This window comes from Caloenas nicobarica, chromosome 1, assembly GCF_036013445.1.
Source record: "Caloenas nicobarica isolate bCalNic1 chromosome 1, bCalNic1.hap1, whole genome shotgun sequence".
NCBI lineage: Eukaryota > Metazoa > Chordata > Aves > Columbiformes > Columbidae > Caloenas > Caloenas nicobarica.
In genome coordinates, this window is record NC_088245.1 from 13,404,891 (window position 1) to 13,430,568 (window position 25,678).

At 36.9% G+C, this 25,678-nt stretch overlaps 1 protein-coding gene across 4 annotated transcripts in view; it reads right to left on the reverse strand.

Moving 5' to 3' along the window:
- Window positions 1-1,406: 1,406 nt before the first annotated feature.
- The window catches only part of PHTF2 (putative homeodomain transcription factor 2), a 69,839-nt gene continuing 45,567 nt past the window's right edge, over window positions 1,407-25,678 (reverse strand). For all 4 annotated transcript variants that reach the window (XM_065658453.1, XM_065658452.1, XM_065658449.1 and 1 more), the window contains 10 exons: window positions 24,295-24,453; window positions 21,727-21,945; window positions 19,056-19,184; window positions 17,675-17,947; window positions 16,507-16,638; window positions 13,683-13,769; window positions 12,597-12,752; window positions 8,865-8,960; window positions 4,703-4,828; window positions 1,407-3,929 (listed from right to left, as the gene is read on the reverse strand). In XM_065658453.1, coding sequence (XP_065514525.1) covers window positions 3,909-3,929; window positions 4,703-4,828; window positions 8,865-8,960; window positions 12,597-12,752; window positions 13,683-13,769; window positions 16,507-16,638; window positions 17,675-17,947; window positions 19,056-19,184; window positions 21,727-21,945; window positions 24,295-24,453 — 1,398 coding nt within the window. In that variant the 3' untranslated portion in view covers window positions 1,407-3,908. The remainder of the gene's footprint in view (window positions 3,930-4,702; window positions 4,829-8,864; window positions 8,961-12,596; window positions 12,753-13,682; window positions 13,770-16,506; window positions 16,639-17,674; window positions 17,948-19,055; window positions 19,185-21,726; window positions 21,946-24,294; window positions 24,454-25,678) is intronic.

Here is a 25,678-nt window from a genome sequence, read left to right on the forward strand (position 1 = left end):
TGCTCAATTAGCAACTCAATAGGCCACATGAGCAGATACGATGAGCAGAGCTGACAGGTATTACCGCAAACACCTCTATCAGCCAAGTCACGCACGCTGGCAGTACAGACACCTGCCAGATGTTTCGCAGAACTCTTTTTGACTCCTGGGCCAGACACTCCCCAAGGCCCAGCAGAATTGCCAAAATCACCCCCCGGCTGAACACACCTCACAGAGGAACTTCAAAGGACATCTCCAGGCTCCATCCATCACAGATGACAAGATGTTGATTTTCAGGAAAAGAAAGTGTCAGCAAAGTAGAATCTAACAGCCCGGCAAGGACTGATTATTTTTCCTAAGACTTGACAAGGTAAGAAGGCAGCACTTCAGAGGAGCCACAGTAGAAGTGAAGACTGTTGTAGGTTGTTTTGTTGTTGGTTTGGTTTGGTTTTTAAACAAAACAAACATGAGCTTCTGCTCAAAACTATTTCCTATGATACCTTGTAAGTAGTGGTATTGGAGGAAAAGACGACTGCTTTCCCCGTACAGTTTATTGGTTGCTATTTATGACTAAAAGTTTTGCCTCCCCACCTCCTGTACCAACACAGACCTATTTTGCGCAGTCATGCAATGAAAACCAGATTGCTCTATGGACTAAGAAAAAAAAGAATCAACGCATTTCTTCTCCTCCAACCTTACGCTGCAGCAAATTCACTTTGGAGCAAGTGGTAACCAAAGTTTACCTCAGGAGGCAGCAGTGGGCAAACCAGCAGCACCAACAGCCTTTTTCCCCCTTTTCCCTCTACCAGACCGGCTGGATGCCTTTGGGTTTGAAGCATCCAGGGAGAGAGCAGCAGCAGCAGCCCGCTATCACCACCCGTGGAAAGCAGAGAAATAAGTCTCTACTGCACACTGCTGGATGGATCTTTGACATTTGAACCACTAATATTCCTAAGCACCACCTGGAATGAAATGTGCTTGCAATCCAGAGAAGCTTTTGGAAGTTACTAGATTTGATATCTACCAAAGGAAGATAATGTGAAGGATGAACCAAACTATTAAAGTATCTTTCTGCATTTCACCTGTACTTCGTTTTAACTTTTGCTGTTCTATTCTAGCATCTATCAGGCTGAGGCAACTTTGTAACACTGAAAGGAAAGTGTTGTAAAATTACTTTTTTTCTTTAGCGATACATCTAATCTACACACTGGCTGGCTCACTGGAGCCTACCAGAGACAGCAGGTTTGCAACTGTATATTAAGCAAGCAGCACGCAGGTAAAACCTCTTAGAACTCAATTCTGTGGTCTCCTGACAGGTCTCACATCCCTTCAGATTTCCGACGTGGCACTCAAGAGAAGGGTGTCTAGTACTGTCAATAAAATTAAACTGCTTTCATAACTAAAAGTGTCTGAAAATTTGTGTTCTTTTAATAAAGTGAGATTTTGACAACCATCATTCACATTCCATGTGCAGGATTTTTCTCCCAAATATGCTTTACTTTAAATAAATATATGGATTTAAATCAAAACAGGCAGACTCAGAAATATGTTGGATGTTACTAAAAAGATATAGCTCACTGCATTAGTTTGTTTCTTTTTTCCATCAACCATAGAAACCTTTATTCCAAGCCTCATGACACTTTCAGTTACAAAACGTGGCAAAAAAAATAACAGTCAACACGCAAGATCTGCCATATTTCTACTTGCCTCTATTCTCATACTGGATTTTCCATATCGAGGGATGGAGAATAAACCTCTCCCATTTTTAACATAATGGATATACCTAATGGTAGCAAATAAAGGTTTTTATTATTTTTAATTTCATTTCACAAATCTTTTACTCTCCCCAAGCCACCATTTGTTAGTGTACCAATCCAGCACAGTGCTAGTTGCTGAGGTATACATGGTTAAACTAATTTCACCTTCAACTGAAATCACAATGTTTTCCCTCCCTCCTTTCCTTTTTCTTTTTTTTTTTTTTTTAAAAAAAGCTAATGAAAGCTCTATATTCACTATTTCAGATTTTTAAAAATAATTTCATTATAGAGTAAAGAATGGTTTTGCAATAGTGACAGGCTGTAAAAAGCAACAGCCTTATATTTTATCACCCATAGAACTCCTGCTGTACTTTTTTTCTTAAAATATATTTTGTGCAAAATTAAGTTCTGTGTAGGTCTGTACCATAACTTGGAAAAAACTGTATAAAATGTACTTAATTTTTAAAAACAATCCCAACATCAAACAACAGAGAAATAAGAAACAGATCAGATGCAGCTGAAGTTTTCACATGAGAAACTAAATACAGTATGTTCTTAAAGCTCCAGTAATACATTCTTTCAAAAACCAGAATGCACTTTGGTCATTATTAAACATTAGTACAGAGGCAAATAAAATACAAAATGCTTGTTTGTGTTGCTTTATATATAAAAATATTTTTTTACCACATAAGTTTAAGAGACATGACTTCAAATCTTTCAAGATTCTGAAGATTAGCAAACATAGTGCAATGTCCAGACTCTTGCCACCTAATTACTTATCATTTTTCAATATGAAGCCATTATTTTAGAAACACAAAATACAAGAATACTTGAGCCTGGTGATATTAATCCTCCCAATATAATTTGTAGATGGAAATGTTGTTCCAGGTAACCTAATTCTACAGGGACTGAACATCTGTTTGTCACACAGAAGAACCACGGATCAATATGGTCCATGTACGGAGAGCAGCGGGAATGGTGGGGAATCCCGTCCAGGGCCTGAGCCCTGCTGGGGAGGGAGGTGGGACGGGGGTATCTGGAGACACAAATCTCACAACACCAGGCTCAGGAGCTCCGCTGCTCACCAGACAAACTCATTTTCTGTTTTCAACTGTTCTTAAACTTCAATGTGGTATGAACGGCATATACTATAGTGTACAAGAGGAGAGCATCTACCTGGCTTATGCTCTGTCATTCATAGCATTCCTTCCACTAGTAAATCTTTCACTTGTTTAAATATTCAACTTCAACATATAATATATACTGCTCCATAGTTCACCATAATATATTCCAATTAATATACATTTATATGTATATAGATAAAGTTTCTCATTAAAAGTAACAATAAAAAGTGCACATATTGAGCATGCACAGTCAGAGCTGCGCAGAACAGCCCAGTATTTCAAATAAATACAATATTTAATTTTATCAAAATATCATACAGCATGGTAACCATTTACAATTATTGCTCTAATAAAAGTGTTATCAAAGAGCACTTGTTGACTTGTTATATAATACCTTATTAATATCTCAGGATACTTAAACTGCAGCCTACCTGATCCTGGAATTACTCAAAATATTGAAAATTCCCACCTGCTTCTAAAAGTAATATAAAATATTTCTGCTACCTGTCATACTGTATTGTCAGTACTTTATTATTTGTACACATCTCACTTTTCTATTGGAACCAAACATCTATTGATGTTTTGTTGTCTTCATAAATGACTGGTGCAAATGAAATATCCTAAGCAATTTTACCACGCTGTCAAAAATCCAATGACTTCCATACAGTATTACTATAAATAAAAATGTTCAGCATTGGCTTCAGCTTTAACAACAGATGTAGTAATTTAGCGTAATCAATTTCCAGGATATCAAGTTCTCAGAGATACAGTTTTTGATGCTTCCCAAATCTGACCATTTCCAAAACTAAACAAGTAAGTTTGAAAATAAAATATAAATGTCTACTAAACTGAACATAAAACAGTGAGAAGATGAAATAAATACAAAGATTGCACAAGACAGTCAGATGTAAACACTTCAATTTTCCAAACGACATCCTTGAAGAGGTTGTAGCATTTGAAATACAGGTTCAGTGGCTGCTTTGAGGCAGTTTTGTCAATCAATGAGCTTTTCTATAACACTGTGTTATCGCATCTTCTTTATATACTGTCAAGATTTGATCTTCCAGAGCTGGAAAAGTTAGAGCAGTAAAACAAAATTATTTCCCATCTCAGTTTTCTGTTTACCAGAACTCTGATATCACTATGCTTTTTTTTTCTTATTGTATTTGCTGCATATTCTGTGATACACAAAATATATTTTACATTCATTTACTTCTAACAGGAAAAAAAAGTGTAGATGTAAGCAAACTTAACAGCCACTTAAGGGCTTTGTGCTACAAGCTTGTGGAAACTCACATGCCTCATAACCTGAACCTTGAAATAGTTTCCAGAGTTTGTAGTCCAGAAGTCACCAAGAGTAGGACCTAACAAGAGAGTCCTTCAGCCACGACAAAATGACACTGTGTAAGATTGGTCACGGTAATGGCTTATCTACTGCAACGCTTTCCTGCAGTGCAAGACAAGGATAGCTTGCAGCTTTCAGCACCTCTTAAAGTCAACAATGAGAAATCCAAGAGAGAAATCAGATCTGAGATATGAAGAAAATTTTAATAACGTCTTGTACTTATGTGTACATATGTCTCTGTATTTATTTCTAAGAATTCTTAGTAATTATCTGTCCTAAACAAAGTTAGAAAGCCACAAGAATGAAAAAATATTAAAAGGGTTGCTTTGACAAATCCATCACTCTTCTTCTGATATAGCTTAAATTTCATAACAATTTTCAAATAATAAATCTTCTAATTAATACATTTAACAATTCATTAGGCTACAATAAATGATCCATCTATCACAACCTTCTGAATGCCATGGTGAAAAAAAGGATGCTTAGTGAGGAGTTACCTTTAGATTAAATCCAAGCAAGTCACTGATGACACCAGAAACAGCTGACAGGATGACAACTTGAGTGATGTTATAAAGCAGTGGATTCATTGTGAGCCCATATAACCTAAAGGGACTGTCCAGTTCCTAGTAATGCAAAACAATGACATCATTAAAAAGCACAAAACACACAAAGGAGGTTTTGTTCCCATACGTATTGAGCAATATTAAATAGTTAAGGAAGTCTTCACGTCACAGTGGAGTAGAACTTTCTCCTGTTCTTCTGTATATAAAAACAACGCACAAGAAAATAACCACTACATTAACTGACTTTTGACTGATGGTTTTTAAATAACCCTTCAAAAAATTGGAGGCTGCCCATCTATCGATTTGCTCACGGAGTGAGGAAAAGAGAGTGCTGGTTTTCCTCGCACCAAGTTGCCATCATTTTAGAATTCCTTATAATCTTCCAGAAATCACTTTCCATGTTAAAAGAGCTAAACAGACAGCAGCACTACAAAGAAACAAGAGAAGAACAGCTTTCTGCAGTAATAGAAGGCTACCTCACTACTATGAAAAAAATTAAAAAAAGTCTTTCCTAATGCAATTCACCTCCTTTTACATTAACTTTAAGAATAATTACCAGTGAACATAGCCAGAAAAGGAAGATAATGGAAAAAAAAATAACAACCATTTAACTGAGAGTATTTTACTTTTTTTTTTTTTAATTGGAAGGATAAAAAATTTAGCCAAAATCAATCTTCAACAAACTTCAACAAAAAGGCTATTTCACCAATTTTCAATTCTTGGTGTGTGAATAAAGTCACCCAAACTTTTCTGACCTAGAAATATCAAATAATGGAAGAAAAAAAGAGTTTTAAAATGTAAGAGTGGATTATACAAAAGTATAACAACTATCACTGCTTGGGTCGTTCATATTTTCTAGCTTTAATTTAATCTTTATTCCTCTCCTGCATTATGTCCTGGGCCTTGAATGAGGCCTTATAAACCCCTTCCTAATAAAGAAGAATTTGAGAGTTCTGACTCTCCTTTCAAAAGAAGTGAAATAAGAATGAACAACCTTTTCATTTAGATGTAATGTGGTATAAAACTCTGCTGCAAATACAAAAGATATGAAAGACATGACTGAGAAGAACAGTAGAGAAATTCTTTAAGGAAAAAGTTTTCAGCTTTTGGACTCATCAATTTTGAGAGTAAGAAAATAGCAAGAATATTCAACATAATATAGTCTTTGGTAAAATCTTAAGGATGAAAACCATCCAAAACCAAATTAAAAAAAAAAAAAAGTCCAAACCCCACACCTCCATTTAGCTATTGGGCATAAAATACATAATTGCATTGATCGCTAACTACCAATCTCACTAACTACCACACAAGTCTATGGGGCCAGATGGGATCCTGCCAAGGGTACTGAGAGAGCTGGTGGAGGATGCTCTCCAAGCCATTTTCTATCATTTATCAGCCGCCCTGGCTAACTGGGAAGGTCCCAGTTGACTGGAACTTGACAAATGTGACACCCGTCTAGAAGAAGGGCTGGAAGGAAGATCTGGGGATCTACAGGTCTGTCAGACTGACCTTAGTGCCAGGGAAAGTAATGGAGCAGATCATCTCAAGTGCCACCACACAGCACATACAGAACAACCAGGTGATCATGCCCAGTCAGAATGGGTATTTGAAAAGAAAGTCCTGCTTGACCAACGTGATGTCTTTCTATGACAAGGTGACCCATTTAGTGGATGAGGGAAAGGCCATGGAGGTTGTCTACCTGGACTTCAGTAAATAGAGTCTTTGACACCGTTTCCCACAACATTCTCCTGGAGCAACTGGCTGCTTGTGGCTTGGACAGGCAGACTTTTCCCTGAGTAAAAAACTGGTTGGATGGCTAGGCCCGAAGAGTTGGTGGCCAGTCACAAGAGGTGTTCCAGAGGGCTCGGTATTGGGGCCAGTTATCTTTAATATATTTATCAACCATCTGGATGAGGAGATCAAGTGGACCCTCAGTAAGTTTGCAGATGGCATCAAGCTGGGTGAGTGTTGATCTGCTGGAGGGTAGGAAGGCCATACAGAGGGATCTGGACTGGCTGGATCGATGGGCTGAGGCCAATTGTCTGAGGTTCACCAAGGCCAAGTGCCAGGTCCTGCACTTGGGTCACAACAACCCCAGGCAGCGCTACAGGCTGGGGAAGAGTGGCTGGAAAGTGCCTGGAGGAAAAGGACCTGGGGATGTTGATTGACAGCGGTTGAACATGAGCCAGCAGTGTGCCCGGGTGGCCAAAAAGGCCAACAGCATCCTGGCTTGTATCAGGAATGGTGTGGCCAGCAGGACCTGGAAAGTGATTGTCCCACTATACTGGGCACTGGTGAGCCCCCACCTGGAATCCTGGGGTCAGTTTTGGGCCCCTCACTGCAGGAAAGACATTGAGGTGCTGGAGAGAGTGCAGAGAAGGGCAGCGCAGCTGCTGAGGGGCCTGGAGCACAAGTCTGATGAGGAGCGGCTGAGGGACCTGGGGCTGTTCAGCCTGGAGAACAGGAGGCTGAGGGGAGACCTTATCACTGGCTGCAACTACCTGAAAGGAGGCTGTAGCATGGAGGGGGTTGGTCTCTTCTCCCAAGTAGCCAGTGACAGGACAAGAGGAAACGGCCTCAAGTTGCACCAGGGGTATTTTAGATTGGATATTAGGAAAATTTTCTTCATGGAAAGGGCTGTCGGGCATTGGAACAGGCTGCCCAGGGAAGTGGTGGAGTCACCATCCCTGAAGGTATTTAAAAGAGGTGCAGATGAGGTTCTTAGGGACATGGTTTAGTGGTGGACTTGATGATCTTAAAAGTGTTTTCCAACCTAAACGATTCTATGATTCTATGAATTCCCATAGAGCTCACACTAGGTGGCTTAGAAATCCCACCTCACTTTTGGGCACATTCTCACAGTAACTGATGGCCAGAGTTTGGGATTCCTGCCACGAAAGACCAGTATCGTCAATTAAAAGTTATATACCGTTAATTTTAGTCTAAAACCACATAAGAAATACTAGATCTAATTGATCTTATTTGTTCAAAAAAGTCAAACCTAAAATAAAAAAAGTTTTTCAAGTGTTAAATTTATCACTCTTACTTGGCATTCAGGTAAATCCTTAAGTAAGTTTTGCATTAGGGAAAAGTTTAGTTTGAAGGAGAATGAGACTGGAGCAAGAATTAAGCTCCCAGACAACTGAAAGAATGAAGCAGCTTGCTTCCCAAATTATGACAGATCTGTGAGTCTGAAAGAACAGAAGAACTTGGCAGAGGCAATTTAGGATCAAATGTGTCTTCCTGAGAACCTCATCCACTGCTTTGTTAATAATTATAAAAACAAAAACAAGTTTAAAATAGCCCTCAGCATGTCCAGGGTGTAGCTTCAGATGAGCAAAAGTAAGACGATTTTTCTTCGGCAAAATCTAGAAAGGGGAAGTAATTTTAAAAAACCCCATGTTCTCTCACTGTGAAGAAGTATCTTCTACCCATCAAATATAGTTGGTTGGCAAACAGGATAATATAATATTGCATAAACAAAAATCTTTCCTACTAATCAGTAAATCTCCATGCAAAAAAAAAAAAAAAAAAGCCAGATAGTTCCAGGGCACAGCTGACTTGATATTTGAATTACATTACATGAACTCTATATCTTTAATTCACTTCAAAATGGATCTATGTAACTTCTCTCTGTCTTCCAAAAGGATTCTTCTTATGACAGTAAGCGAAGAAGACATCAAACATAATATAGTTTTGATTTGAAACACTAACCACTGCCAGTTTTTAAGGGAATGATTTTTCTGGAAGAATACAAATCCTCCACTAGCAGTACTAGAAACAGATTACCAAGACTCAAAACAGACAATAACATTGCATAATTTCCCATTTATTTCCCTGTCCATCCCTAAGTACCTTTGCTCACACTGCTCATGCTAAAGAATAAAACTTACTGCATATAATAATAATTTGTAATCCACAATTATAGCAACATAACAGACTGTAGTGTACTAACAGGTAGCATCGCTGTGACAGTCACAGAGCAGAGTTAAACCGAAGTGCACTGTACTGCTTGCAGAAGTCGCATAAGTGACTCATTAAGCAATCTATTCCGCTTCTGTTATATATAATATGACATTACTGATTTAATTCTTACCTTCAACAACTTAGTAGCAAGTTTTAAAACATTGTTCACTAGTGTCAGCTCCTCCTTCTTATTGGGCTTTTTCTCCATTTTCAAGTACAAGTTTATCTGAGTTAAATAAAATATAAGTATCAGCACTTATTCAGAATTTAAAGGAATTCACTTGGAAATATTTAATAATAAAATGAAGTGATTACTCAGCAGCCATATGATAGAACAGCAGTGATCCTGCAAGCAAGCAATTTCTTTTTCTTCTTTTTTAATATTTAAGAACAAATACTCAGTATCATAGGAAAATACAAAGTTTTATGATACAAAAAAATACTTTCGACACTATTATAGCAAAAATTTTAAAGTTTAGTGTAATCTACAAATTAGGCAAGAAAAAAACACCATGTATGTAAGGTTTGCATAATTTCTTTTTCCCCCTCCGATCGTTGTCTGAGGTTTGTCAATTAATTTCCAAAAGGTTTTATATTAGTATACAGACCTTACAGGGCTTAATATCCCCCAAAATTATTGAATAGACTGAAATGATAAAACATAATTCTGCTAAAGTGTAATTTCTTTTAACATATTTTAGCGTAATTGAGTACTTCATGTACAACTTGAGTGCAGAAAATCAATCTTTCCAGTGCCTTCAAATATTTGAAAAATTATTAAAGTCTTCGTTGCTGTAGAAGAGCAGTATACTGATCATTTCAACACTTGTGATCCAGGCTTTTTGAGGTCATTGTTTCTGAGAAAGTTTAGTTGAGAGTACAAATTAGATCTCTTGGCCTTCCAGCAATTCTGAAACATCAGCTTCATTCTCAAATGACCCATCTTTGATATCCTAGACCAGGCAAAGGTTAGTTTTCCTTTTTTATCACCTAACAGAAGCAAATCAAAGGAAATATTATCTTGAAAAGCCGTGAACTGTTTATTTTAGGATGATGACCTTCAACAAAATAAAAAATGAACAATTTACCAGTATGTCAAGACATTCCTTCAGACGACAGAGACTCTTGCCAAGCTACAGAAGCAAAGTTGCAGAAAGGAACTGATGCTATATGATGCTATGATATATTTAAACACGTTGTTGTGAGGTGGTTATTGAAACGAGGGCCACAGACATCTAAGCAAAGTAACTGAATATTATCAGATCTCCCTAAAAAGGTCACCGTAAGTTTCTTAAGTTAAAAATCAAAACTATGCCTAATATATCACAAGGCATATTAAGCTCCTGACTAATAATTTTATTTTAAAGCAAATTATGCTTTTAGAGGAAAAGAAAATCCAGTCTTTAAATATATAATTACTACTTTCAACAATTCAAGTGTTTATAAACAGGAATAAACTAAGAATAAAGGCTTTATTTAGCAACTTGGAAAAAAAATGGTAGGTAACAAACCCTAGGAGGGTTCGAATCTCTTTAAAATGTTACTATGATGTCATTAACTCATGAAAAAAACAACATTTAATAACAAACTTTGAATCGGGAGGGGAGTTCAAATGTGTATACACACAGCCATCTACCATACCTATTCTGAGACTTGAAACTGGCAAGACCACAACTTCGATCAGACCATGCTTTGTGTTTTACCCAACAAGGAACTGAAATATTTACAAAACCAATTCAAAACACTGTCAGAAGGACTTGAAAAAGTACCGGCAAACAGCATATAGTCAAAAAATCCCTTGATGTAACAGGATTGATCTTTCAGTTTCACACCAGGACTCCTAATCATGAAATTCACAAGTTGAACATAAAGCACACAGAAGTGGCTGAAACTTTGATGACAGAAAGTAGAATTTGCAATTGCCTCTTATCTTATTTAAATTGAATCTGGGGGTTGAGGCTTGTTTTTCCTTTTGTGTTTTTTTTTTTTTTTTTTTTGGTTTGGTTCTGTTTGCTTGTTGTTGTGGGTTTTTGTTTGTTTTAAAGCTTCATTCTCTTCTCAGTAAGCCTAATAGCACTAGTGTGTGATTTTCAAGAACATCAGTTCAAGGTGTGCATTTTTAGATCAAGCGAGTGTCAGTCAACTGTTTGGGCTTTACCTCTCATGAAAGGCCAAAATATCACACTTCAATGAGTCTGTCTCAAGAACACTGTCAATATGCTGTGGTATCTAGCTGGTATGTGAAAACAGTCCAAAATGAGTTTTACCCAGGGTGATGAGTATCCTTTTTATTTTCTGAGAAACAATTGTGAATTCTATCTTGGTTTTCATTTCATGAAGCTCTCAGGTGTTTTTGAGGGAAATTACTTATAACAGGATAAGCCGGACTAAATACAAAACCAAGTGTCTGAAGGTATCGTACTTTCTGAATTTTTGTTTGTTTTGTTTGTTTGGGGTTTTTTAAGTTCTGGGGACATAGAAAGTGCTTCTTTCAATGTCCACGCTGGCTCACAATGTTCAAACACTGACTCTCATGAAAAGCATAGTCTAGAAACCTATGAAAGCAAAACAAAGGCTTGACATTCTCTGTCTCTCTCTCTCTTGCCTTGCTCTCTGCAATTTTTTCCCATTCCTTACTCCAAACACTTCATTTTTATTCCAGAAACAGAGGACATGAACCTCACTGGGACATCAGGCTGACCGTACTCTGAGGATCAGCAAAACAATGCAAAGCTCTCCAGGCTCAGGAATTCTGACATGATTCACACTGGTGCAAAACACAGCATTCAGGACAAGGTCAACAGGCAGTCTGACTTCTCAGTGCTTAGCCCAGCGGTGTCAAACTCCTTTTCACCGGGGGCTACATCAGCCTCGTGGTCGCCTTCAAAGGGCCAAATGTAATTTTAGGACTGCATAAATGTAAATACTACATGTAGTATTTACTACATTTATTTATTATTTATTTATTCCTCCCAGTGAAAAGGATTTTGACACCGCTGGTCTAACCTCATCATCTTTAGTGAAGACAGAATGAATTCTCATTGAGCAAAATATGTAAGCAGTCATTTATACCATCTGCCAAAAGCTTCACCTCCTGACTTTGGGAGACTCAGTTTGGGACATTTTATTCTCCAACTTAAATGCATTTCCTGTAGGAAACCTGTGAAGATTTCTTGAACTGCCTATTTACCTGTCCGGAATGCTGTGCTCTGCACAGCAAGAAACTTCTCCAAGCAGAAAGGGATTGCTGCTAACCTGACACCAACTGCACCTGCTTAGCTTGGAAAACTATCAGCAGGACCAGGCAGAGCAGAGAGAGAAGTTCGAAGGACAAATGCTGACCAGAACATTCCTGAGAAGTATGTAGACTCAAAGCCAAGCTTGAAAGAAAAGGTTTCCAAGGAATCTAGAGGAGACTATACGTAATGCACGTAACCTAGCAGTCAAAATTATCAGACTGGAAACGGTGACCCACTCTGCAGAGGGTAAGATTGTTTTCAAATCTTTTACTCTCCCATCGAACACTTTGAGAGTTCAAGTTTCTTCTTCCTATGTAAAAGTTACTTACAATGTTTGCATTCTGTTAGACCTTTTAATTATATCAAATGACATATACTGACACCTCTAAGCATGCTCACTTAAGAGAAATTGGGCTATGGCCATCTCAATGTTCCATACAACTTTTAAACAGTCACCACACTTTACAACCTGAAGTTTGGTTTCATTGGGAAGTGTTGTTTTACTACATCATAATTAACTCCCTAATTCAGACTATTTTAATACATCTAAAATGCATGCCTGAACCCTACCAGATGAATGACTTGTTTAGATATAAAAACACAGGTCTATAACAAATTCTCACCTGCTCAGTAAGTAAAATTGAGGTATTGCTGTACTTTTTACTGGTTTCAGATCCAAGAGTAACAAATCTTAAGAGAAAAAGAGTCAATGAAATGCACCAAATGACAAGTTCCCAATTGTAGTGACAATCAAGGAAGATCTCATGCATGTGAAGCAGCTGAAAACAAAAGAGGAAAAAAATATTAAAAATTGAAGGCAAAGCAATAATTATATTACAACAAAAGAAAATAACTCCGTATCTCCCAAACTCCAAGAAAAATGTCCCAATATTAAGTATATAGATAGGTTTTAGGCATAAAAGATTTTTTAATCATAATTTAAAAGATATGATGTTTGAGAAAAATATATGCTCTGAAAGGCTAAATCAGAATTTAGACATCTTTTTTTTGTATCCCTAAAGCAATATGAAAAATATACACTTTAAGACAATTTTAAACTTGCATTCAAACTTGCAAAGACACTACATGGGATGAAAAACAAAATAGGCAGTTACTGCTAAATTATAATCTTATTAAAATATTTATAGCTAGTTACCAGAAAGACACATAGTATTAACTAGGGAAGAAAAGTGGAAAAAAAGAATGCAATCAGAAGCCATTCAGAAGCTTCTCTGTATTCTGAAACAGAAGCTCAAAGAAAACACTTCAGCAGTAAAAATCATCCTGAAACATAGATTTGCTCACTAAAAGACAGTCCACTAGAGGGCAGGCTAATACAGCCAACAGCTTTGGTTCGCACAAAAACCATCAATCAAGGTCAGTCTCAAGTGGCTTCGCACAAGTGTTTTGATGCAAAATGTTAGAAAAAACAGTGCTCCAAAATCCATTACGCAAAATGAAAGAGGATGCAGATTTAAAAAATAATATCATGTTAGGAATTATGCTATCAATAAGTTTCTTTAGCTTTAGAATAATATTATAAAAATGTACAATATAAATGGAGCTTAATCTTCTGAAAAACTGTTAACAGCTGTTATTGATTTTTCACTCTGGTCTTTTAACTAATAGGAATCACCATGCAACAGTACTAAACTATTTTAAAAACTGTTTAAGTCATGGCTGATTTTAGACATGCAAGATTTCCTCACCTGTGCACAACAGATAAACACAACTGAGATAGTCAGTAGAAAGGCAGATGAAACTATTACATCAACAGAGCGTTGAGGACCTCGACGCTGAAAATAAGGGAGAAGTATATATGTGAGCAAAAACCTACCCAGCCAGCCCTGATATCTAGCACATCCCGCTAGATTCACACCTTGAATCTGTTTCATCATGGCTCACAATTCAGCAATTGAAGTTCCAAGCACCACATTTGAACCTAATGATATCGCTATATTTGAATACACCTTAAAGCCATGTGAGATTAATTCAGATGCAAGCATTTAAACACAACTATGAGAAAATATTCACCACTTGTTCAGTCAGCTCCTCCCATTTGGGCAGCATTCCCTGATGCAACAAATTCGATGCAGCACTAGGCTTTAACCCCTGTATCAATCCAGTGCAAACAAAATATTTTTGGACACCAGATTGCAATGAGATATCAAGATAGGATTTCACATGGTTTGTGTTTTCCACTAGCTGTACCTTTTTGGCAAAAAAATTGTAGCTGTAAATGGCTGTCTCATTGCAGTGTGCAATAATGTCATTATCTCACATGTAATAATTCCCACAGAACAGGAAAGAAAACTGGGTAACAAACACACTTGTCTTGAAATGGGCAACCTCACTGTTATCAAGCATTTTTTTTGTGCTTACTGGTACCATGAAATGTTTTTACCCACTGACCTTTTTCCCCACTTTTTTTTTATTAATTAAGGAATTAAACATCTGCTGCTGCATTGAAGCACGTATGAGTTATAACAGACATGTCTCGAATTTGTTCTTCACACATGCTACTAATTGTATAAACATGAGAAGAATGGGAAGTGTCCATGCGCAAGATATAACCTTGGAACTCGGACAAAGAGATGGGAAGCTTGACTACTGAAGAAAAAAGTGCAAATTGGTACCGCAGGTACATATGCACTACTTCAATACTGAGACAGAGTGTTTTGCCTGTGCAAGACCTGACGTGTATGTGGACACATAATAAGGAGGTTGTAGCATGGAGGGTGTTGGTCTCTCCTCCCAAGTAACAAGTGATAGGACAAGAGGAAATGGCCTCAGGTTGCACCAGAGAAGGTTCAAATTGGATATTAGGAAAAAAATTATTCACAGAAAGGGTTGTCAGGCATTGGAACAGGCTGCCCAGGGAAATGGTGGAGTCACCATCCCTGGAGGTGTTTACAAGACATATAGATGAGGTTGTTAGGGACATGGTTTAGTGCTAGTTAGGTTATGGTTGGACTCGATGATCTTAAGGGTCTCTTCCAACCAAAATGATTCTATGATAAACAGACAGGTAATATGCAAGTGTATTTTGGACAAATGCTATGCCAGTATATGGCAGCAGCACCACTGCAAGGCAGCCCTGTTCCTTAGCTGCTGCTGTCCTTGCCTTTCTTTGTGCCAGCACAGGCATCATGGAGCTGCGCAGTGAAGCAAGTCAAGTAACAGATGGAGGTGAAAATTACTGTTCTTGACTGGTGATTTTTCAGTTGGGTCAGTTCCCTATGCACCTGCCTCTGACCATGGTCTGATTGCTTTTTTCTTTGCCACATAATTACACAAATGTTTCTTGTGGCATAAGAAAAGGTGTGTTTGTGAGGAAAACAGATGTGTTTGTGAGGAAAGGAGGCATGACACTCCACAACAGTGCTACCACACGTAGCCTTTAAAGCATCAGAACTACTTTTTATTGTCCTAGTGGTGTTATCCTCCTTTCTTCCCATCCAGCAACACATTACAGACTACAAGGAAAAAAATACAAGTGTCTCAAGCGTAAAGCTCAACGGGCATCTCTTTTTAAAACCTCCCCAACAGATACTTCCATAACATAACGGTTATCATAAATCAATTGCCTCAATTTCTCTTGAAATCTTTCAAATTTAAGATTGTGTTTTACATTAAAAACTTTGCCTGCTTTCAGGTCCTGCTTTCCACACTCCAGTCTGCACCCCATAACTTCTTTATGCTTTCATAATCCTTTACCTAATTCTAAACACTATTGATCGCAGATTTCATCTAACCCTTCTTAATGGCTTTTGAAAGCATAGATGCAAATAAGGCGATTACCACCACTAACAAGAGATTGTCAGTTGCTGTTCACCAAAAAAACTGGTTTTATAGAAATCAAACAGGAAAAAAATCCAGCTTCGTCTGACTTTAATTACCTAAAAGAGAGAGAAAAATGGAAAAACACTAGGGTAGAAAAAAAAACGAAAACAAAACAAAATACCAACCCTGAGTTAGATAATATGATCCTTTTCACAAAGAATCATCAAACTGTTCTGGTTTGAAAAGATCATTAGAGAGACATAAGGAGATTACTAAAATATGAGTTGAACGTACACTAGAGAGATCGGAATGTCTTACAATAACGCTTGGGCTAATTTCTCACAGCACAAATACGCATGTAAACTTGTCTTGCTTCATAAATTCCTTCTGCACTAATGATGCTAACTGGTAGGGCTCTTACAATAAAGTGTTGTCTGTATTATACTACAAGTGGTCATTTTTACTCAACATATTAACCTGAGAGACTTTTCTGCTAGCATTAGTAACACCAGACTCCAACTCTGAACACACTCGTACTTTACTCCAAGGTAAAAACTAGACATTTACTTCCTCACAATCTGGCTGCCTGCAGACACTGCTGGCCCAGAGACACCAAAATGAAGTGTATGGGGCACATATGCACCAACAGGAATAAGTGCACAGAAGGAAAAATTCAGACTAGAGTAGCAACCTTCCATCAACAGCATATGAGCTATTTTATATTAAAGTGGCAGCAAAAATGTATTTTACCTTTAGATAGGACCTGAGAGAAAGCCACATTTTTATATTCTGTACTTTCTTCAAACGGAAGTGAGGAACCTCTGATTTTCTTGCCCTTCTGGCAGATGTTAAATGACCAAACAGTTTGGCAAACAGTAACCTCTGCAGAGAAGAAATAAAATAACTGATGATTTAATTTCAAGGGCAGTAAAAAGAAAACGGAAAAAAGCTATCACTTAATATGTCAAAGTAATGTACAATGTATCAATGTAAATTAAAATATGTTAGTGCAGAGATAAGAGTAGGAAGTTCCTATTAGAGGAGACAAACTAAAGAGTTTTTAAAGTCTTCTTATTCTAACGAAAACCAAAATTAAGCTACACTTTGACTCCCTTTCTTGAAATTCAGGCAACAGATCTGCTATGCTGTTTAAAATCTGGGAGAGAATCAAACCTGCCAATCATTTGCATTAGAAAGTGCCTGTATCACAGAAGTTCTTCCAACAGAAATTGTTATTAGAAGCAGGTTAATTCTATTCTGCTGTATTAAATCACATATTTTGGTTATCATTTGAGGAAAGAAACTATATTTTTTTTTTCTTTCCTGCAGACCAGCAAGTATCTATACTCTGCAATTAGTAAGGGATATTGATACTCTCTTAAAAGTTTTATTGCAATAACAAGCAATAAATTAAGAGGTGTATTATTTCAGATGGCAGCTTTCATGGTCTCCAGCCATGGAACTGATCTACCAGCAAAGCAGGCAGGGCTCTTGGCTGGGGTCTGGACTGAACTGTTTTGAATTAAACTGAAGGTTTTGAACAAAACACATGCGTAGAACAAGGTTTATAGAGTTCTTTTTTTTAAATTCTTTCTCTTTGGGGAAAATTGAGACAAACTGGGACACGACTAAAAGCTGGGTTAATGCATTGAGCCTGAAATCTGAAATAAAAGATTAAAGTTTTCCTTCAGAAATGCTCTCCAGGAAAAAAGGTTTAAGTACAGAGACTGTACAGAGACTTCAGTCCATTGCAACTGAGTCATCTCATAAACTGTAAGCCCACTGAAGTATTTCTCATCATTGGTACATTAATCACAGTGCACTGAAGAAAAGTCTAAAATATCCACAAAGTAGAAAAAACCCCAAATACTAAACCTTGTTTTGCTTTGCATGAAGCCTCTTGGTTTGCTGTTCATACCTGTTTATACGTCCTCTCTGCTACACATAGCAGAAAAAAGAAAATCCACACTAGAGACACTCGGACCACAAAACTGATAGTAACCATTGAGATAACCAGAATGTCTCCATTTGATCCAAATGCAGTCACACAAAGTTCAGTGGCAGAATGTGTAGCTAGTTGTTCCAAATCTTTAGCTTGGGAAAGTCGAAAGACAAATGGCATTAAACCCAAGATTAAAGATATGATATGTCCAAAAATCTGATAACCAATTCCTGGTATATAGCTGTTCACCTAGAAACAAAAGAAAATAGGGTCTGATTTTAATTTTGGAATTAAATCAATAAATTATTAATGTTAGTATCACAAAGCACACTTTATAACCTGATAAGTTATATGAAACCTTCAACTAAGCAGCTTCACAACTTACTGTTAAGAAAAAGGAAGTCCTCAAAGAGCACTTAATGCACGGGAACCAAATATGACAAATTATTTAAAAACCAACAACATAACATTGCAGTTAAAAGACTCTGGTGCACATTCTTGTATTAAAAATTAATTCAGTGCTGAATTAGCAAAGTGCGCCAATTGAGTTGTGTTGCTTACATCCTGTATGTTATTCCTATTTGTGTTTTCCTTTTAGATCATTTGTTTTTTTAAAGGAATCGAAGTGTTCGCAGGGCAGACAGGACTGGAGTTCTATTGTGCTGGCTGTGGCTTTGTTAATTTTATTCCTACTGTGAATTACATTCAAAACTGTATCGTCTCCGAGTCATGTACAGAGATCTGAACTAAGTTTGTGAATACAATGCTTTTTAACAAGCTGGAGATGGTAAGTATCAAGTTCTCAGGATTAGCAATAGTTTTCTTAAGCTATGCTAAGGTTCTATGTTCAACTCTACAAAATGCCTACAATGTCTATACTGAAAGAGAGCATGACGTCAATTAAATGCTGTTCCAACTGTTTTCTGAGAGGAGTACTAGGAAGAAGAAGGGAGGACTAGTGAGACATCCCACTCATCCTCTTAGACGTTTATTTCCTAAAGAGGAAAGCTCCCTTTCCAGTCTTAACTTTAGCATCCAGATACTCATGTCTGTATATTCTTAACCCAACACACTAGTGGTTCATCAGAATCAAGGAGATAAATAAGAATATTCAAAGAATATATCACTTCAGAAGAATAAACCAGAGGTTGGCTATCTTAGTAAGCACCCATGAAGCAAATACATTTTATTGTCCCAACACTTAAGATTTGGTTGCTCTTCTATCTGTTAGTAACAAGTAAATCACACTACTGTAAGACATGGAATAATGTCAATAAAAGATACTTAACCAAAACAAAACCCATAAAACGAGCTTAGACTTGTAAACACATTTGCATAAAGTAAAAAGAATACTCACTCTGTTCATTATCATACCACTGATTTCAAGCACAGACATATCTGCTTTCTTGCAGTCATTACCCTCCCATACAATTGCACTTATTTTTTCTAGTCCTGGATTCAAACTGTGGATCCAAGGCAGATGACTCTGAGGAAGACAAGGAATATATTCCATCAGGATAAAAATCTATTGTCGCTGACAAACACTGCTTTAGACTGACATAAATATTGTTATATAGCATTTTATTCTACTATATGTTAACCACATTCCTCGCAATCACCCACTTCGTCTCCAAGAAAGAGCTATGAGTACAGAGATCTCTCCCTCCCCATACTTCATTTTCTAATAGTGTTCAGTTATTGTGGTTGAGGATTAATTGGCTTCTATTTTTGCTCAAACAAGTCAAAGAAGATACAGGTATGAAAACAAAGGTCTATTTATAAGCCACCTTTAATTTTGCCACGTGTTTAATGGAATATTTTATTTTTCTGATTTTTTCCCCCCTTAACATTCTGAAAAGTAGTCTTCTCAGGTTGAGCCTAAAGCTGAAAATTTTTTTAACTTGCTTTTAATGATATGGCCACAAAAATGATCAGAAGGATGGAACACCTCTCCTATTAGAAAAGGATAAGAGAGTTCGGGTTGTTCAGCCTGGTTGTGCAGCCTGGGTGGTGAAACACTGGCCCAGGTTGTCCAGAGAGGTGGTAGATGCCTCATCCCTGGAGACATTCAAGGCCAGGCTGGATGGGGCTCCAAGCAACCTGATCTAGTTGAAGATGTCCCTGCTCATGGCAGGGGGTTGGACTAGATGAGCTTTGAAGGTCCTTTCCAACCTAAACTATCCTAAGACTCTCTGATTCTGTATTTGTGTACTTCCCAATCCCTGTCACGGCTGAAGGCCCCCCCTTTGCTAACCAGATCTGGCAACACTCAGTGAGAATGGTCAGGGTCTAATCAATCCACACTGCTCCAAGAGCCAAGCGATCCCAGCCTCATCTACTGAATGCACTTGTGGCTGAGGCACCTTTACTCGAAACAAGCAGGTAAGAAGTGAAGGATCTGGAAAAACATTGAGGCAACAAGTTCTGCTGTGGCCATTTCTTGAGTTCCCTCAGTCCAATCTCACTCATCTCCCATTTAGGTGAATAAAATTGCTCTCAATTCTGCCTGATCACCTAGCACTATGTACATCAAATTACTGAAATTACTGGAAGCGATGCTGCTGGGGAAGGGGAGCGTAATATTATTTTTAAAAGCTTAATTTATCATTGTCTAAAAGTAAAGCTTTTTATTGTATTACTTGCTTTATCAGTATTTATCTGACAACTTTGTATTCTGCTAAGTACTCCATTATCTCCTTTTTTTTTTTCTATTGGATGAAAAAAAAAATTAAAACAATGCAAATATTAGTTGCAGGATTTTCTTAATCACAGATTGCCAGGGTCTACCTCTAGAGGGAGTATTAACACCAGGAGCTGACACTCAAAACCTCACAATCCACAGTCAAACAGAAAAACACTCAACTGCAGAAAAACAAAGTCAATGCAAATACTGCAATTTAAGTCCCCATTGCAAGGCTCCTGTTTTAGTGTTTATACGAAATGGAAGCAAGAAGAACTAAAAATAAATCAAAAAAGCAAACACTGCATTAAATTCAAATTGCTGTCTCTTTTTGTTTTTTGGGGTTTTCTATCCCCTTTTTTTTGAGGGGGTGTGGAGAAGGGAGTTGGCGGGTTGTTTTTTAAAATCAACAAATACATGATTTTCAATGGTTATGAGTGAAAAGCCTATCTTTTGAAATGTTTTTCCTTATTAGCACCATCTCTTGCATGACATTCCTTAGTGCTGGGGTACACGCTACCAACACAGGACATGTTTATCCAGGGGAATGTTTCACATTCTCTCTCTTCACTTTACTTAAATGGTTCAAATTAGCAATGCAATTAACATGCAATTTAAAGATAAGACTTGTACTACAAATATAAAATATAACTGACACTGTGACATCTGAATGGATCTTATCAAATAAAGATGAATACTTGATTGTTAATGATCAAGTATTATCAATGGATTCTGTTCAACATTAACCCAACTGCCTATATGTTGCTACAGAACAGCATTAAATAAGGGAAATAAAACTATTAGCTTTAAGGTAAAAATAAAAATACATCCAAATAGAATTTAGACATACAATACACATGTAACATCAAATATACACATTATATATACATATATATAAAACATTAAATACTATGTATGTTATCTTGCTGTTTGCTTTTTTATATATGCATCTATATACAAGCAAACAGAAAGATGTCTGTGTTCAAAAAAAAGTAATTCCGCTAGGGAAAAGCAAACAAACAAAAAACCCACACAGAACCATCTACCACAGAGGAAACTTAAATCAATTGGTACTTGACCTGAACTAGAACTAAGATTCAAACACTCAAATATTCTGTAGACTATTTTGGTATATTGTTGTATCCTCTTCATTTGACAAATTAATGACCAAATAGCAGAAATCAAATTTTCCTTGTTTTAATTCTATCAAATCGCGTTCGCTTTGTTACTTTCATTTAATATAGAGTTCTTTCTCCCAGGCTTTCAGTCATACAATATAGCTGATAATACTGAACTTGCGTGCAGCGTAAAAAAAAAAAAAAAAAAATCAAAATTGGTAGATATCAACCTGATGAAATGGGTCATCTCTGTATTCTTTCTTCACACATGGGTTCACTGGAGGGCTTTCCACATCTGTCTCACTGGTACAGGAGGAGTGGCACTCCGCACAGTGTAAGAGATCTTCCCACAACACGTCTTCAGTTTCCGATTCGGGTCTCGCGCTCTCAGAATCTTGTCTGGAGCTTGAACACCGAGAACTGCAGCTAGTACCTGATTTAGGTATATCCTGAAATAAAAATATGCATTGGAATTAATGCAGCTTTTGTATTCTACACTGTCTCCTGGCAGAAGAGTTAGAAAGTTGAAATTAGAGAATCCATGTTTATCTGTTTTTTATGTTCCAGCCTGCTGACGCTGTACAAACAACAGTCCATGGTCCTGCTTTGCTGGGGAGGGAATCACATAATGATGAATCAAATCATATTAACTATTAAAAGGAAATAGCTATTTTACAGATTTTTAGACTTTAGCAGCAGTTATGAAGCCACAGACTCCAATTATGTCTCAAAGTTCTGATTTTATAAGCTATAGATTAAACCTCTTCTAAAACACTTTACAGCTTCATTATTTTAGTGAAAATGTGAAAAACACAAGTGAGGCTTAAAGCCATATACACTGGACTGAAATTGTAATTCAGAAATGTGACTGAAAAAAGTATCATTCACAAAGCATTTTAAATTAATTTGACATTTTCATTTTCTGTGTCTAGTTGTTTGAGCTGAAGTACTTTAGCTATTTATTAACTTCTGCATACAGTACGGAAATCTTTCTCTAGAAAAGGCAAGATCCTGGAGGAAGAAGGGACAGGTATTTCCAGTCATCTGAGACCTGAGGCACTCAAATAGCCTTTCAAACAGTGTGGACACAATTTAACGAGTTGTAAAAGAAAGCTTGGTATGTTCCAGAAGTACATTTCTAAATGTAAGAGAGGAATTGTCTCTCAAAGTCCCCTGTAAATCACATTTCCCCATTGTTACTACTAACGCAGCTTCTCAAAGGCAAAGAGAGAGTGAACTTGTTTGAAGGCAGTTATGCATCAGGTCTAAAGAGGAAAAATAAGCAAAAGTATACACAGCTTATGTCAGGTATATATGTAATCTACATAGTCATACATAAAATCTCAATTATTTTAAACAAACTGTGCTTGAGAAATATGCCTGATTATGCTCGAACTTGACCTATATCTTAGACAAAAACCAAAAATATTAAGTTTGGGGGCATTCAAATCTCCTCATGCATACATACAAAACAATGCAATGTTGTCTTCAGAACAGGAATGCAGCACATTAGACTACTTTCTACAGTAAGCAGAATCCACATCCTGCAAGACATGTAGGTAGTCTTAAAAGTAGTACCATCCTACTCATCACCACCTTCTGGCAATTTCCATTCCCTCTTAACACAAAATTTATTTATTTCTCCTAGTTTTTCTTGAGAATATACATAATTTTTACATCAAAAAAAATAATTAAGCAATATTTAAGCAGACCTCCTAATTCAATGATTTGTAATGCATTACTATCTGAAGAAATTTTGTTCTTCCTTAAAATCATGCTTAATATGTTTTATGTCAGCAATTTTGTAAAGAAATATTTAGAAAAAACTTGGTCTGAACTCTTTATTTTACAAAGTGGGAGATAACATCAATGCAGAAAGAGTCTGAAATAATTTTTTTCTTTAAAAAAAATACAGAAGGCAGTCTCTACTGGGTACCACTGAGTCCTAAAGTTAATAAATCAAGAACATTAAAAAGCTTGCTCAAACAACAATTAAGCTGACAAGTAAACATAAAGATCAAGAAAACGTAGGACAGAAGTTGACAGTATATTCACTGACTTCACGATTTATTTTTTTTTTTAAATACAAAGAAAGCTTTCACAGATTTGAAAACTATTGTTTCATTTCCTTTGTAATCATGTGGGGGAGGCGAGTTGGTAACAGCAAAGAAAGGCTTCCTCTTTCAGGGCATTAGCCAGACCAGTAAACGGGGAACAAGGGTAAAGCGTTACTGCCAAAGCTACACGCACCAACTTTAGTCTCTTCAGTTTCTGAACATACCTACACAGTCTTCCCTCGCTCTGAAGCACTCTATGCAAGAGAAAACATATTTAAGATGAAAAAAATTGACTGTACTCATGTCTTTCTGCTTCCTCTTGTCAAGCGCTACAAGCTGCACAAGTATACGGTCAAGAGGTACCTTCTGTAAATGAAACAAATGGTTCCAATATTGACCTGTTCAGTTACCCTAAACCAAACACGCATACGGCATTAAACAGTCAAATCAATTAGCCTTCTGGATCTTTCTAACCAACATCTGTGAGAAATAAATGAAAGATTATCAGATAATATTTTTTTACAACAAAATGAAAAAACCAAGTAAACAAAAACATGTCTAATTTCAAAACTGTCATTAAAAGAAAAAAAAATCCCTGTCACCCACTAGCATGACTTCCGATTAACAGACTCCTAAAATCCAATATAAGAGAAAAAAGGTTTGAGGAAAATATACACAATTCAATAAGAAACCGAGAGGTTTTAACAATTTACAGAAAAGAAGCAATAGAAAAGAACATACCTCCACAGGATAGTGTTTCTTATAATGGTGAGATTTCCTGTTTCGAAGTGTGCAATCACTAGAAGCGCGTTCTACATTGCGACGTAAAGAATATCCAGTTTCAGGCCCTTCCTCACTAGAAACTTCATCTGATAAATTTGTCACGGTCCTGTGAGTATCCTAGTGCAAGAAATACAGTATTTCTAAGACATACACTTAGCCTTACTAGGTCTTGTTCTCAACTACTGAAATCAAATTTATTTCTGCAACATGGTTACCTATGCTCAGTTAAATTAGATATTAATATATTTCCAATTGTCAAAATTAAGTGGTACAGAAGGAATTATAAAACAGAAATTGTAATATCAAACATTTCTCAGATGATGAAGGGCTAGCTCATATTATACCAAAGAACCTGACATTCTTCTTTTAAATGTGATTTTGTCTAAAGCAAACCTACCAAGAAAGGCTTAGAGACAATATAGCCAGAAGATTTGAAAAAACAAACCAACAAATCTCACCAAAATTGTGATAATAGACACTATAACGTGGAGTTATCAACACATACAATACAAAGTTAACATTTACCTCTTGTTCCAATGATAAAGTGCTACAGATTACATGTAGAATACTCAGATCATTATTTTATTCCACTTTCCATTTTCCTGATTTTGAACTACAGTTAAAGTAGCCCTTCCAGTAACGGAAAGAAAAAAGGGCAGCAAAAGATCACTCAGCTGTCAAAAAACTTTTTAGTGTGTGTATTCTCATTTATTATGAGATCACCCGAGAGTATCCTGCAAAGTTGCCTTTGGAGTCTTCCTGTCATCACTGAAATGCTAAAAGGACAAAAATAGTTAAGCTCTTCTCTACAAATACAACAAACCCTTTCCCTCTCTGCAGCTCAGACATCATTCTCTCTTCCATGATGAATGTTGTTTTCTGAGATGCCTCAAGGTCAGGTAATTTCATGTTTTAACACCAGAGTTGCACAGAAAAAGGACACACAGAACAGTCTGGGGTGTCTTATCTACTGCCTTTTGTAGTGGCACCAAAATGTATTGATTGTCTTTGGGGGAAGAAAAGAGAAGGAGGAGAGAAGAGAGGAACCTGTTCCAGCCTCTGCCAACTTCTCTTTAATGTGGGTGCATACTCATTGAGTACGTTCAACACAGGCAACGTCTCATCCATTCTATCAAAGAAACTCAAAACTCTTAAAATTACTTTTTCTTAAAAATCCTTGATTTGTTGAATTTCATCCAGAATGTAAAATGCTTGGAATTGATAAAGAAAAATGACCCTCAGTTACTATCACGGCTGAGAAAGCACCTCCTGCAGAGCAACAAAATGAAGTTTTTGCCCCAAAATGAACCTTCGACACCTTTGTTCTGACTTAATCTATGGA